At 40.6% G+C, this 14,108-nt stretch overlaps 1 protein-coding gene across 1 annotated transcript in view; it reads right to left on the bottom strand.

Annotated features, from left to right (window-relative positions):
* Positions 1–14,108, bottom strand: part of eno4 (enolase 4) — a gene marked incomplete at its 5' end in the record, with an annotated part of 33,885 nt that overhangs the window by 1,326 nt on the left and 18,451 nt on the right. Inside the window, 8 exons of the mRNA XM_084321965.1 lie at positions 307–368; positions 3,950–4,145; positions 4,885–5,010; positions 5,461–5,625; positions 8,291–8,359; positions 8,616–8,744; positions 9,976–10,145; positions 13,161–13,259. Of these exons, the coding sequence (XP_084178091.1) occupies positions 307–368; positions 3,950–4,145; positions 4,885–5,010; positions 5,461–5,625; positions 8,291–8,359; positions 8,616–8,744; positions 9,976–10,145; positions 13,161–13,259 (1,016 nt within the window). The remainder of the gene's footprint in view (positions 1–306; positions 369–3,949; positions 4,146–4,884; positions 5,011–5,460; positions 5,626–8,290; positions 8,360–8,615; positions 8,745–9,975; positions 10,146–13,160; positions 13,260–14,108) is intronic.

The following is a 14,108-nucleotide window of genomic DNA, read 5'->3' as shown; positions in this document are numbered from 1 at the left end:
TGAGTAAGCCTCACCACATCCATAGCCATTTATTAGTTTGGCCATGTTGTGGCCACCTTAGCACAGTGAGTCATAAGCCACTGGCACACATTTTGAAACCTTGCTGTCCAAACTCTGGTTATAAATAGCTCTGACCACGACTTATAGAGAGTCATCACTACAGGACTCACCACGTCTGATAGAGTCATCACTACAGGACTCACCACGTCTGATAGAGAGTCATCACTACAGGACTCACCACGTCTGATAGAGAGTCATCACTACAGGACTCACCACGTCTGATAGAGTCATCACTACAGGACTCACCACGTCTGATAGAGAGTCATCACTACAGGGCTCGCTGCACGTTGTCCCCATTATCACTGCACCTGCCACACCAATGGACAAAGATTTGCACACAGACACACAAACACAGACACACACATACATAACAATTTAATTAATGAAACATTTACCAAAGGTGTTCCAGGCTACTGAGAAGTTACTGCTTCATTTGCAATGACAGGTCCAGAATTTTACAAACAGGCTTACTATTCAAAGAAGTATCTTCTTGGCTTGAATTTCCTTCACAGTGCCTGAAAATGATTTTGTTTTGATTGACACAAGATAGAATAATACTAAGAACTAGAATTATGGCCGGCAGCAAAGGGTAAGCAAGCTATGGCTGGATCCCATTTGCTTTTCAATCACTCCTCAGATCAAACGAAGACGTTTAAGCCTTCGTCATTACGAGGTGCACTTTGTGTGGGGGAGTATGGAGTGCTGCAACACACTTAAATTACCTATCTCAAACTCTGCCCTCTTTGCTTGATCCTCCAATCACAACTGTTGTATTCCAATGACAAACAAAGTTTAGGTTTGTCAGAGGAAAGCAACAGTTGTGATTGGAGGATCATGAAAAGAAGTCCTAACTGCGCCAGAGAGATGGATCACTGTGGTAGTTTAACCAGACACTATATAATGAGGAGATGGAGCATTGTGGTAGTTTAACCAGACACTATATAATGAGGAGATGGATCACTGTGGTAGTTTAACTAGAGACACTATATAATGAGGAGATGGATCACTGTGGTAGTTTAACCAGACACTATATAATGAGGAGATGGATCACTGTGGTAGTTTAACCAGACACAATATAATGAGGAGATGGATCACTGTGGTAGTTTCGAGACACTATATAATGAGGAGATGGATCACTGTGGTTGTTTAACCAGACACTATATAATGAGGAGATGGATCACTGTGGTAGTTTAACCAGACACTATATAATGAGGAGATGGAGCACTATGGTAGTTTAACTAGAGACACTATATAATGAGGAGATGGATCACTGTGGTAGTTTAACCAGAGACACTATATAATGAGGAGATGGATCACTGTGGTAGTTTAAATAGAGACACTATATAATGAGGAGATGGATCACTGTGGTAGTTTAACCAGAGACACTATATAATGAGGAGATGGATCACTGTGGTAGTTTAACCAGACACTATATAATGAGGAGATGGATCACTGTGGTAGTTTAACTAGAGACACTATATAATGAGGAGATGGATCACTGTGGTAGTTTAACTAGAGACACTATATAATGAGGAGATGGATCACTGTGGTAGTTTAACTAGAGACACTATAATGAGGAGTGGAGCACTGTGGTAGTTTAACTAGAGACACTATATAATGAGGCGATGGAGCACTGTGGTAGTTTAACTAGAGACACTATATAATGAGGAGATGGAGCACTGTGGTAGTTTAACTAGAGACACTATAATGAGGAGATGGAGCACTGTGGTAGCTTAACTAGAGACACTATATAATGAGGATGGAGCACTGTGGTAGTTTAACTAAAGACACTATATAATGAGAAGATGGCGCACTGTGGTAGTTTAACTAGAGACACTATATAATGAGGAGATGGATCACTGGTAGTTTAACTAGAGACACTATAATAAGGAGATGGAGCACTGTGGTAGTTTAACTAGAGACACTATATAATGAGGAGATGGAGCACTATGGTAGTTTAACCAGAAACACTATAATGAGGAGTGGAGCACTGTGGTAGTTTAACTAGAGACACTATATAATGAGAAGATGGAGCACTGTGGTAGTTTAACTAGAGACACTATAATGAGGAGTGGAGCACTGTGGTAGTTTAACCAGAAACACTATAATGAGGAGTGGAGCACTGTGGTAGTTTAACTAGAGACACTATATAATGAGAAGATGGAGCACGGTGGTAGTTTAACTAGAGACACTATATAATGAGGAGATGGAGCACTATGGTAGTTTAACTAGAGACACTATATAATGAGGAGATGGAGCACTGTGGTAGTTTAACTAGAGACACTATATAATGAGGAGTGGAGCACTGTGGTAGTTTAACCAGAGACACTATATAATGAGGAGGTGGATCACTGTGGTAGTTTAACCAGACACTATAATGAGGAGATGGAGCACGGTGGTAGTTTAACTAGAGACACTATATAATAAGGAGATGGAGCACTATGGTAGTTTAACCAGAAACACTATAATGAGGAGATGGAGCACTGTGGTAGTTTAACTAGAGACACTATATAATGAGGAGATGGATCACTGTGGGAGTTTTGAGAGAAATCCGTAACGCTAAAGACAGCGACAACAAGGAAACTACTTGCTACAAAACAAACGTGGCGAGAAAATTATTAAATGTTATTTTCATGTTTCATTTATCATTTTAGCAGAGATCACTATGAATTTAGAACATCTTTAAAGGTCCTGTGTCTTATAAATGGCATTTTCCAATGTTTAGCATTGTTTCCTAGCAATGGGGGATTATATCAATGTGGTCTGTGTCTCTAATTATCATTTTGACTCATCAGTCTAGTCTCGAGTTCACGAGATCTTCCCTCACTCAACTAAGCCATTCTGATTTTACTGTTTTGCTGACATGAATAAGGCACTGGTTGTAGTCACCGCCCACAATCAACAATTCGCTCAACAACAGAGCGAGTGGAATTACTTCCTCAAACGTGCGCGGGTGCCGACAGACAGCAAAGAACGAGCGAGCGAAAGAGAGGGAGAGAGAAAGATAGAGGGAGAGAGAGATAGAGGGACACACGCAACCTCCCGACCGCGCGGGAGTGTGTGTAAATGTGTGTGCGCGCGGGGATGGAGCTTCTCCCCCGCAGTCGGGAGCACTCGCATATCACTGTCAAAATATCGTTGTGCACGCTCCCACGCGCACGCCCATATTCCGATCCATGCAATAATATTCACATGGGTATATATTGTCATTTGAAACAAGTTACCAATGCATTGTCCCGTGGGATTATGCCCCCCCGCTGCTAAATTAATTAGTATCCCCCTCAATCTTTCTATCTCTCTCTCTGTCTGCCAGTCGCAGACTGTGGGTGACTGTCACTCAAAGCGCTTATGGGCGGAGCCCAGCACAAAACAGCTTGAAATCTTGAAGTGGAAAAATTTTGCTTTAGTGTACTTGATTAAAAATATAAAACAATGAATTTTTTGGAAAAATACTTTACAGATGTGTTCCATAGTCTCACAGGAATTGTGTAAAGTTGCCCAAATAGTGAAAGGAATAGCAATGCATGTCCCCTTTAAAAGCGCAAGTTTACACATGTGCTGCTAAATGTCAGTGGGGACCACATGGCCCACACAAACAAACACATCGAGGGAGATTGAGTCATTCAGGCTTACGCAAAATCACAATGTGGACATTACTGTCCACGCTGGCGATGAAATGTCAACTAGGAGAGCTACCACAGCATTTACTCCATTGGCCGACATTGTTGTTTGTTTTGTCAGTTGACTCTTGTAAGCTTGCTGCTGCTGGGTGACAGGTTTCACTGCATTTATCTCTGCTCTCACTGTTTCATGTCAAGTGGTGCACTGGCGCATCTAAATGTAGCAGACCCACTTCCTCTATCCTGCCCTATCCCTGAGACCAGTTTACCTCGCTGCTCCGTTGTAATGTGGATGAGCTCGCTGACTGACATCTCATTGGTCTGCTTCAAGATGTGACCTCTGACCGCCAGGAGGGGCGGGCTCTGTCGCCACACACCGTGACTGGGCGGTTTGGAGCCAACGTCAGAAAGCAGGGAGCATGAAGCTCCGAACGCACTGCTCAACCTCTCCCACTGCTCCACATCCTGACAGAGAGGACACAGAAAGGACTGTCTTCTCAAGCACACCGTTCGATTCTTAAACTGAACTGCCTAAATAGAAGAAGGCATTGTTTCCACAGATAACCAGTGTTACTTTATCTTACTTACTTTATGGTTGTTTTGCTCTGTGAATTTGGCATGCAAGGGTCATTTCAATTCTGTTCAGTGATTGCTGAAATAATTTTTAATTCAAATTAAATTGCTGAAAAGTGCATTAAAAAATCATGCATTTAACCTTCAGGGAACAGAGGAACTCAAACTGAGAAATATAGACAAACCTATAGGACTATAGCAGTCTTTTTGACATGCGAGTTCCAATACAAACACCAAGGCACCCTTTTTCTTTTCATAATCTTTTACCATTGATAAAATATTTGCAGATTCACCACTGCCATTGGCTTCCAGTGTTTCTGAAGATGTGTCTTACCCACCACATAGACCCATGAAAGACTAATGTCATGCTATCAGCATTGTAATATAATACAACTTTTCAGGGGGAAAAACTAACTTTTCAGGAAAATAAATGCACCTCAGATGTTAGCACGGCAGATGTGGTAACTTTCATGGGTTTATGTGGCGTTTAAGACACATTTTCTGATACAATGGCAGCCTAGATGGTTGTGGTTGAATTAGCAGAAAATTACTTAAAAAATTCTGAAATAAAAAGGACAATTTGATTTTTGTATCAAAGCATTCAGCTGTAGGAGTGGCTCCCTCTACTTACCTCTCTTCTGAGTGGATCAATCAAGGCCACCACGGCTGGGTATTTGCCAACGAGAGCCACATACATGTCCACTAGTTCATCAGGGGATTTCAGCCCCCCTGTCACAACCTCATACTTTCCTTTGAACTGTAAATGAGAAAAGGATGGGGGGGGGGCACCAAGTTGAGTATAGTAATGACTTAGAGCAGTGGTTGGAACCCCCCAGGGGGCTGCGAGATGCTTTTGGGGGGTCACGAAAAGATATACAAATGCATCATCGTGTTTATAGTCTTTATCTATCTATGCTTGACTATGTAGGGGGGTCATGAACCAAAAGTGCCCTTGAGCAAGGCACTGAACCCCAAAAACTGGAACGAGCTCCGACTCAAGTGTCTCCACCGACGGGGTGGGGGTGTGGGCGGCTGATTAGTGTGCAGCCCCTCCCATCAGGTGGGTGGGGCACCCACTAATGCCTATGGTAGGGTAAACACTTATCTATCTATCCATCTCTTTCTCTACACTCTCTGTGTATTGCAGCAGAATGGGTTTGTTTTAACCAAGAACATACGCAGTGCAACTGAGCGCTCATTAACTTACATAGTCCATCAGCCCATCAGCGGCACAGTTGACTGCCAAATGAAGCTCTGTTCCAAGTGCCAAGCCAAGGGTGCTACACGCTTCAGTGATTAGATCCAGAGGCTGCTCAGGTTTCTCACAGCTGATGACAAGCACTCCCCTGTCAGACCCTGTTACCTGCACAGCCTAGGAGCCAAGATTTAGAATATCTAGTCAATCACTGTTGTGGATTTTAACATGTACGACAATAGACAAAGAACCATATACGTCTGTTCTAATATTTTAGTTTTTTTCATCTGTATTTGCAGTTGTAAAGTCGATCCAAATCCCTTGGAGTGTGAATGTGATACAACGCAGACATACTCAACCTCAATAAGGTTTCTAAAGCTTTAACATTTTCATTTGATTCTTCATCTCAAGGATGAATTTATTGAAAAGCGGGGAGCAAGTTTATTTATTTATTTAGCACATTATTAAAAAAGAAAAAAACAGTGCTAGGAGGGAACGAAGCCCAAAGGGCTTGTACAAAGTTCCACTCCCATCTCATTGTCCATAAACAATATGAACGAACGGAATTACATGTGTAGCATGGTCTACAAAATAAACTACAAAACAGGAACAGAGACATAAAGCAGGCACTATAGCGAAAACATGGAAGATTGACACGAGTCAGTAACAAGAACAATTTTTTTTTTTTTTTAGTACAAGAGGGCAAAGAAGAGGAGAATAACATATTAACGGTATATAATGAGGAAAAGGAAACAAGCAGTCATACTAACAGTAGATGTAACACTGATAACAGGAGTAACTTAATGTGATGGTGATTTAATTAGATTTTAATTGTTTTTTGAATATGGATAAGGAGGTTGTTGACCTCAATGATGAATTTAGAGTGTTCCAGAGTTTGGGACCTCTAAAGCTAATGTTGAATTGATGGCTAGATGTCCGACAGAAAGGTAAGTGGAGTTTATTGCTATGGTTTGTTGGATATGAGTGAAATTCTGATGAAAAGATGAAGAAACTATGGAAGGTATCAGGAAGATCTTGCCTATTGTTAATGAACTTGAATATGAATGAGCATGTTTGAAAGGTATTAAGTTTGTCAATTGATAGTAGAGAATATTTGCGGAACAGAGGTGCAGATGGTTCATATCTGGTAGAGTGGGAAATACTGCAATACTGGGAAGTACGTATGCATAGGCTTAAATGAGAGTTCAACCAGTTTAATAAATATGAAGAAATAAATATGTTCTAATCTCCACCAGTGTTCCCCATTGCCATTACGTATAGTACAATAGAGCACAAGGCTGGAAGAGAGAACATTTTGAATAGCAGTGAAGCATCCTTCAGTGTTTTTGTTGAAGACATGTTTTCATTAATAATTCAGCTCTTGATCAAAGGGCTAACACTAGATAATAGTTTTATGTTTGTAAAATAGACATATATTCTATTGTATGATGGGCTTTGGTGGTGGGGCTACCCATTCTTTTATTAAGTTTGGATCAATGATTGTTGCTTTAAAGTTAACCCACAATAAAAAAATGTATCAATAAAAAATACATTTCCTACTACTATCTATCCATTTAGATAGATTCAGTGTGCTTTGCAGAGTTTTGGAGATATCTGCAGTGGAGATGTCTGCTGTCACTCCAATACAATGGAGCTGAACAGTATTGCATTACATTTGAAAAACTCAAAAGCAATGTCTCTTTCCAGAAATCATGACACGGTTACTTAAGCTAATCCACAGACGTTATTGTGAACACGTTCACTGGGAACAATCTTCTACCAAAGTCCACCCACTATAATAGTTCTTAATGAAACTGTTCACAACGAGGTCTGGATTACCTTGAGTAACTGTGTCATGTTTTCTGGAAAGAGATGTCGCTGTTGACTCTTTTTCGCAGCCAACGCACCACAAACCCAATGCCATTCAGCTCCATTATATTGGCAGACATCATGGGATATCTCCAAAACTCAGCAGATCACACCAGATCTATCTGGATGGAAAGATAGCAATACAGGTAAGAGGGAAAATATGTTTGTTTGTTTTTTATTTTGGGGCGAACTGACCCTTTAAGAAAGCGTATTTTCCATATACAGATACATTTCTTCAAGAATATATGAAAGTATACCGAATGTATGTAAGTAGTATACTGAATGTATGCAAGTATACCAAATGTATACAAGTAGTATACTGAATGTATGTAGGTATACTGAATGTATGTAGGTATACTGAATGTATGTAAGTATACTGTAAGTATGTAAGTATACTGAATGTATGTAAGTATACTGAATGTATGTAAGTAGTACTGTATACTGAATGTAAGTATACTGAATGTATGTAAGTAGTATACTGAATGTATGTAAGTAGTATACTGAATGTATGTAGGTATACTGTAAGTATGTAAGTAGTGTACTGAATGTATAAGTATACTGTAAGTATGTAAGTAGTATCCTGAATGTATGTAAGTATACTGTAAGTATGTAAGTAGTATACTGAATGTATGTAAGTATACTGTAAGTATGTAAGTAGTATACTGAATGTATAAGTATACTGTAAGTATAAGTAGTATACTGAATGTATGTAAGTATACTGAATGTATGTAAGTATACTGTAAGTATAAGTAGTATACTGAATGTATGTAAGCAGTATACCGAATGTATGTAAGTAGTATACCCAATGTATGTAAGTATACTGAATATATGTAAGTATACTGAATGTATGTAAGTATACTCCACATTTATATGGTCAGAAACCTTCCTCCAGCCATTGCTCTCTCCATTGTGTTTCCTTATCGTCAGCGTGAGCCTTCTTTCCCCCACAGTGAATACACAAGAATGTCCTTACCCCAGCTTTTGATGAAGCCTTCATTATTCCCATCATCTCCTTTTGTATCTCAAAGGCCATTGTGATGATCTGTTGGAGAAATTCACTTAGGTTTAGCATGTCTCCCTTTATCTCAGTTAATATGGATTGCTGGAGCAACTAAGTCACCTTAACGACAACAATGCACCATACCAACAGCGACCCAACCTCCAGATATAATAAGAAAACGTAAGGACAGTAGCTTAGTACAATGAGCAAGCCTACGAATAGCTCGAGGACGGAGCCAGATAATAAGATAACGTAAGGACAAAGGCTGAAAGGATGTTTTGGCTGCGTGTTTCAGTACTTGTTTGGTTGTTTGTCCAGGTTTGGGGACCAGGATGACTTCCTCCAATAGGTTGAGTTTTCCCGGGGATGTCTTGCCGCAGCTCAACAAAGGTACCAAGGCTACAGGAATGTGGAACTCTTTCACACTCTGTGTAAGGGGGAAAATGTATATTAATATCTGCTGTGTGTGTATGTGCATCTCTATGTTTACTTGTGCTTTTATCACTTCTATAATGGTGTTGTATTTAAAGTGTGCGTGTTGTGTACTATTGATGTATTTTGACAACTTTGAAAAATAGTGACAGTGGCTCAGGAGGTAGAGCGGTTATGAAGTGTCCTTGAGCAAGACACTTAACCACTAGTCTTAACTAGCTGCTCTCGACGAGCAGGTTTGCACCTGGCATGGTCGCCTCCGCCATCGGTGTGTGAACGTGTGTGTGGATGGGTGAAAGTGAGGCATAAGTTGTAAAGTTGCATTAGACCACTACTGTCCCCCTCCGACACTGAAAAGCTGGTTCATGCCCTCATTTTCTCCCATCTAGATTACTGTAATGCATTACTCATTGGCTCAACATCTAAATCCCTCCATAAACTTCAACTAATTCAGAACACCTCAGCCCGCATCATCACCCGCTGCCCCAAATTCTCCCACATCACACCTGTCCTCTCCTCACTTCACTGGCTCCCTGTCAAGTATAGGCTTGACTTTAAGATCTGTCTCCTCACTTACAACGCCCTCCTCTCGCTAGCACCTGATTACATCTACAACCTTCTTCAACACTACACTCCCTCCCGCTCACTCCGCTCATCCAACTTAGCCCTTCTGAGCACACCACACTACCGCCTTAAATCCACAGAAAACAAATCATTCTCCTCCGCTGCTCCCTGACTCTGGAATCAACTCCCATTACACATCAAAGAAGCCCCATCTGTAGAAACATTTAAGTCCCACCTCAAAACCCACCTGTTCAATCTTGCATACCCTCACTCCTGACCCCCCAACCCCTGCATCACTTACATTTTCACATCTGTACACACCTATATTTTAGTACTATTATTTATTAAAAAATTTAAAATTTAAAAAAAAAGTTGTCTCCCTCTCTCTGTATTATCCCCACTATGTTGTTATTGTGAAAGTCCATGTACTGTGTTTGTCCCTGTACTGTGTTTGTCTGTATGCTATAATGCCATGTATGTAAAGCGCTTTGAGATTCCTAATGTAAGGCGCTATATAATTTTTATTTTATTTTATTATTATTATTATTATTATTATTATTATTATTATTATTATTATTATTATTATTATTATTATTATTATTATTATTATTAAAGCGCTTTGGATGAAGGCCCTATATAAATGCAGTCCATTTACCATTTACCTCTTGGCTCTTCAGAGCAGCGATATGTTTGTAGAGGGGGATATCTTGCAGTTGTGCTCCGGCCTTCGCCGCGGCTAGGGAGACCAAACCGATGGCTGAGCTTCCAGGCAGTGCCGGTTCCGGTGACATCCGGGGGGAAATTGGCTTCTCTACGGTGCTGTTCTTTTTAGCTGTGAAAAAAAAATAAAACAACAAAAACAAAGAGCACAATGTCTCAATGTCACAATGTCAAAATGTAACATCTGAGGTACACGTAACCCTCATGTTATGTTAGTATTTCAGTTACAACAGTTATGTTCAACCACCTCCCAGTGGTCATAGAACATATTTTACCCCACTTTTTTTTTTTTTTTACTTTATTTACCAACTAGTCGCTCATCTACGACGACCATTTCAACTAGTTATTTTGTACTTACTGCAGCACCTTGGTTCTTTCCCCCACAAGTGTCAGGTGCATGTGTTTACATTGTGAACAAATACAAATGGTTTACAGACCGCATAATCTGCACTCTGCTGCTTTTTTATCACCATTCTAAACCATGGGGTCAAATTTAACCCCAACAGTGTCTTTGTACCTCATCTTCAAATCAATGTTCATATTCTCACTCTTGAGGATGTCATCAAGATTCATGCTAAAATGTTCATGTTTATGGGTGTTTCAGTGATGTTAAACTCTGAAACAGGTAATTTTGTATGTCCCATTAAGAGGGTTAACCTGCCTTTAAAGTTGTGTTATACAACTTCTGTCCTTGAAATTCTCAGATACCGATATTTTATTTTAGCATGGTATCGGACTGATCCAATACCAGTAGTGTGTGATCCTAGTACTCAATACATCAGTATCGATCAAATCTCGGTCGACTGTAGTGCAAGTACACTGCACTAAGGATGCCAGCTACTGTCATCACATGATAGTACATTCATGGTAAGAATAAAAACTGCATATCCCTTTAACTTAATCAGCGCCAGACCCGAGGAAAGTCGGGTTAACTCGCCAACCGTTCAGCGCCAGACCCGAGTATAGTTGGGTTTTCATCGTTATTTCTTTTATTCTATATTTTTATGCATTTCTCTCACACGGACCTCGGGGTTACCACAGGGAACCACTCTGAGATCGCTAGAGTGCAATACCGGCCGCATCCAGGTAGGTGGTAGTATCGCCCACCCTTCGAAACCTTTTTTTCACACACAGTGTTACATTCAAATGTCTCCGGGTGCAATTTTCTTGGTCAGGCGAGTCTAGCGGTTCACTCGATGGCATTGAGACGCGTCCAATGCCCCCGATGCATGTGTTGTGGTTAGGGATGCTCGATATTGGCTTTTTTACCGATACCGATATACCGATATTGTCCAACTCTTAATTTCCGATACCGATATCAACCGATACCAATATATGCAGGGTCCCCCCCCCCCCCCCCCCAAAAAAAACGGAATAATTTCAGGTAATTAACCCATTCTCTGCCACCACTTTGATCATCCTAAACCATCCTCTGCCAGCGCTATTTGTCTATGGAGATGTTCACCTTCTTTGCAGGGCTATAACCTTTTAAATTGTATTGCTAAATTGACATTACTATGGCCCATTCAACATCAATTATCTATCGTTCAGGATGTAGGAACGTTTTACTTTTTCATTCACACATTCATACTAAAAAATTAGATTATCAAATGCAGTTTGATACCGATCCATGCTATATTAAAAATGTCAACTGTACATGGTCCTAAACGTCATGACTGATCATCTGCGGGTGAACGGGGGGGGGGGGGTCGTTTATAATTCAATGACCGACGTTAAATGATTTATGTAGTATGGGTGATATATTGATCAGAGCAGTTTGTATCGAAAATTATAAAGAAAAACGCTGAAACTCACGTCAGTCTCCTCGTAGCGTTGGGCGATGAGAGTGGAGCAAACAGATCCCAATTGTGTGATGTTGATCGAGGCGATCCAGTTCCGGTTTGTATAATACTAATATACGCCCAAATCATGTCGTTTATTGAGTTATGGCAACGATCCATTGTCCACGGTGTGTGGATTGAGTCCCGGGACGATAAACGAGTGGCCGGACGGAATAGGGAGACACACCGGGGTCACAATTATCGACTTCCGGTTGCAACTCGCCGATCGGCCACCAGGTGGCAGTATTGAAGCGTTGCAGAATTGTGCGGAGTCCTACAGCATTAGCCAAGACTCCGTGGGTGAAATATGAATACCATGACGAAAATATGAAATATTGATCTCAAACACGCCTTACGGCGTTATTGGCAGACAACGCATGGCGGAGAAAGCCGCCTTAACACGTGATTGGTGGAGAATGGGTTAACATTACATATCTCTTGTTGTGGAATTAACACAACATTATGCATACTTTTGACAATAAATAAAATCAGAATTTGTTCTTACTTGCTTGCCTGGGTAAATAAAGGTTATAGAAATGTATTAAAAAAATATATATATATATTTTTTAAACCGATACCGATATTTTCCGATATCACATTTTAATGCCAATATCGGCCGATAATATCGGTAGGCCGATAATATCGGACATCCGTAGTTGTGGTGGATTATGTTGGCGACACGATGGACACCAATACTGGAAATCGCGATCAGACAATTGGAATATTCTTTTTGTGTTACCTCCTAGTGAAGGTAAGGACTATATGACATCAAGCCTGCTTTGATCCAACCATGATTTCACATTGATCGTTGCGACCATATGTAACGTACTCCAGAACGTATGCCGTTGGTGATGATCAAAGCATCAAAAAATGACCCCCCCCCTCCCCTTTCATGCATTCATGATGAAACATAATACCTATTATATACATTTGATTTGGAAATAGTAGCGTGTCCAGGCGAGCAACGCCAACGCTTTAAGTAAAATTCACGTATAGCTCCATAGCGCCGTTTCCTGGAATTAGCTCTGATCACTCTGAATCTATACTTATATTCACCACGGTATAACACACAAACGTATACATGAAAAATGTATTCTTTTTCACATTTTGAACGATGGATAGTTGATGTCGAATGAGCCATAGTATTATATCCATAGCTATAATATAGTATAGATATAGCCCTGCAAACATGGCCACGCAGCCCTATCTCATAGAGTGGTGGCGCAGTAGGAACTAAGATGCTCTAGGCCTGTGGCGCTGAATGAGTTAAGGGGCTCTCATCATACCTTTGTCCCCACTCTTCTTCGCTTTAGTGGATGCAGGCCGGGGAGTGGCAGGCTGCAACTCGGGATCGCTGGGTGGACTATTCTCCCCCTTCTTTTTAGCTGTGAAAAAAAAATAAAAAAAGAGCACAATGTCTCAATGTCACAATGTCAAAATGTAACATCTGAGGTACACGTAACCCTCATGTTATGTTAGTATTTCAGTTACAACAGTTATGTTCAACCAGTGGTCATAGAACATATTTTACCCCACTTTTTTTTTTTAACCTTATTTACCAACTAGTCGCTCATCTACGACGACCATATCAACTAGTTATTTTGTACTTACTGCAGCACCTTGGTTCTTTCCCCCACAAGTGTCAGGTGCATGTGTTTACATTGTGAACAAATACAAATGGTTTACAGACCGCATAATCTGCACTCTGCTGCTTTTTTTATCACCATTCTAAACCATGGGGTCAAATTTAACCCCAACAGTGTCTTTGTACCTCATCTTCAAATCAATGTTCATATTCTCACTCTTGAGGATGTCATCAAGATTCATGCTAAAATTTTCATGTTTATGGGTGTTTCAGTGATGTTAAACTCTGAAACGGGTAATTTTGTATGTCCCATTAAGAGGGTTAACCTGCCTTTAAAGTTGTGTTATACAACTTCTGTCCTTGAAATTCTCAGATACCGATATTTTATTTTAGCATGGTATCGGACTGATCCAATACCAGTATTGTGTGATCCTAGTACTCAATACATCAGTATCGATCGGTCGACTGTAGTGCAAGTACACTGCACTAAGGATGCCAGCTACTGTCATCACATGACAGTACATTCATGGTAAGAAGAAAAACTGCATATCCCTTTAACTTAATCAGCGCCAGACCAGAGGAAAGTCGGGTTAACTCGCCAACCGTTCAGCGCCAGGCCCGAGTATAGTTGGGTTTTCATCGTTATTTC

Source organism: Notolepis coatsorum (assembly GCF_963971535.1).
Source record: "Notolepis coatsorum genome assembly, chromosome: 9".
NCBI lineage: Eukaryota > Metazoa > Chordata > Actinopteri > Aulopiformes > Paralepididae > Notolepis > Notolepis coatsorum.
Note: the sequence above shows the minus strand (reverse complement) of the source record. Positions and strands in the feature narration are given on the sequence as shown.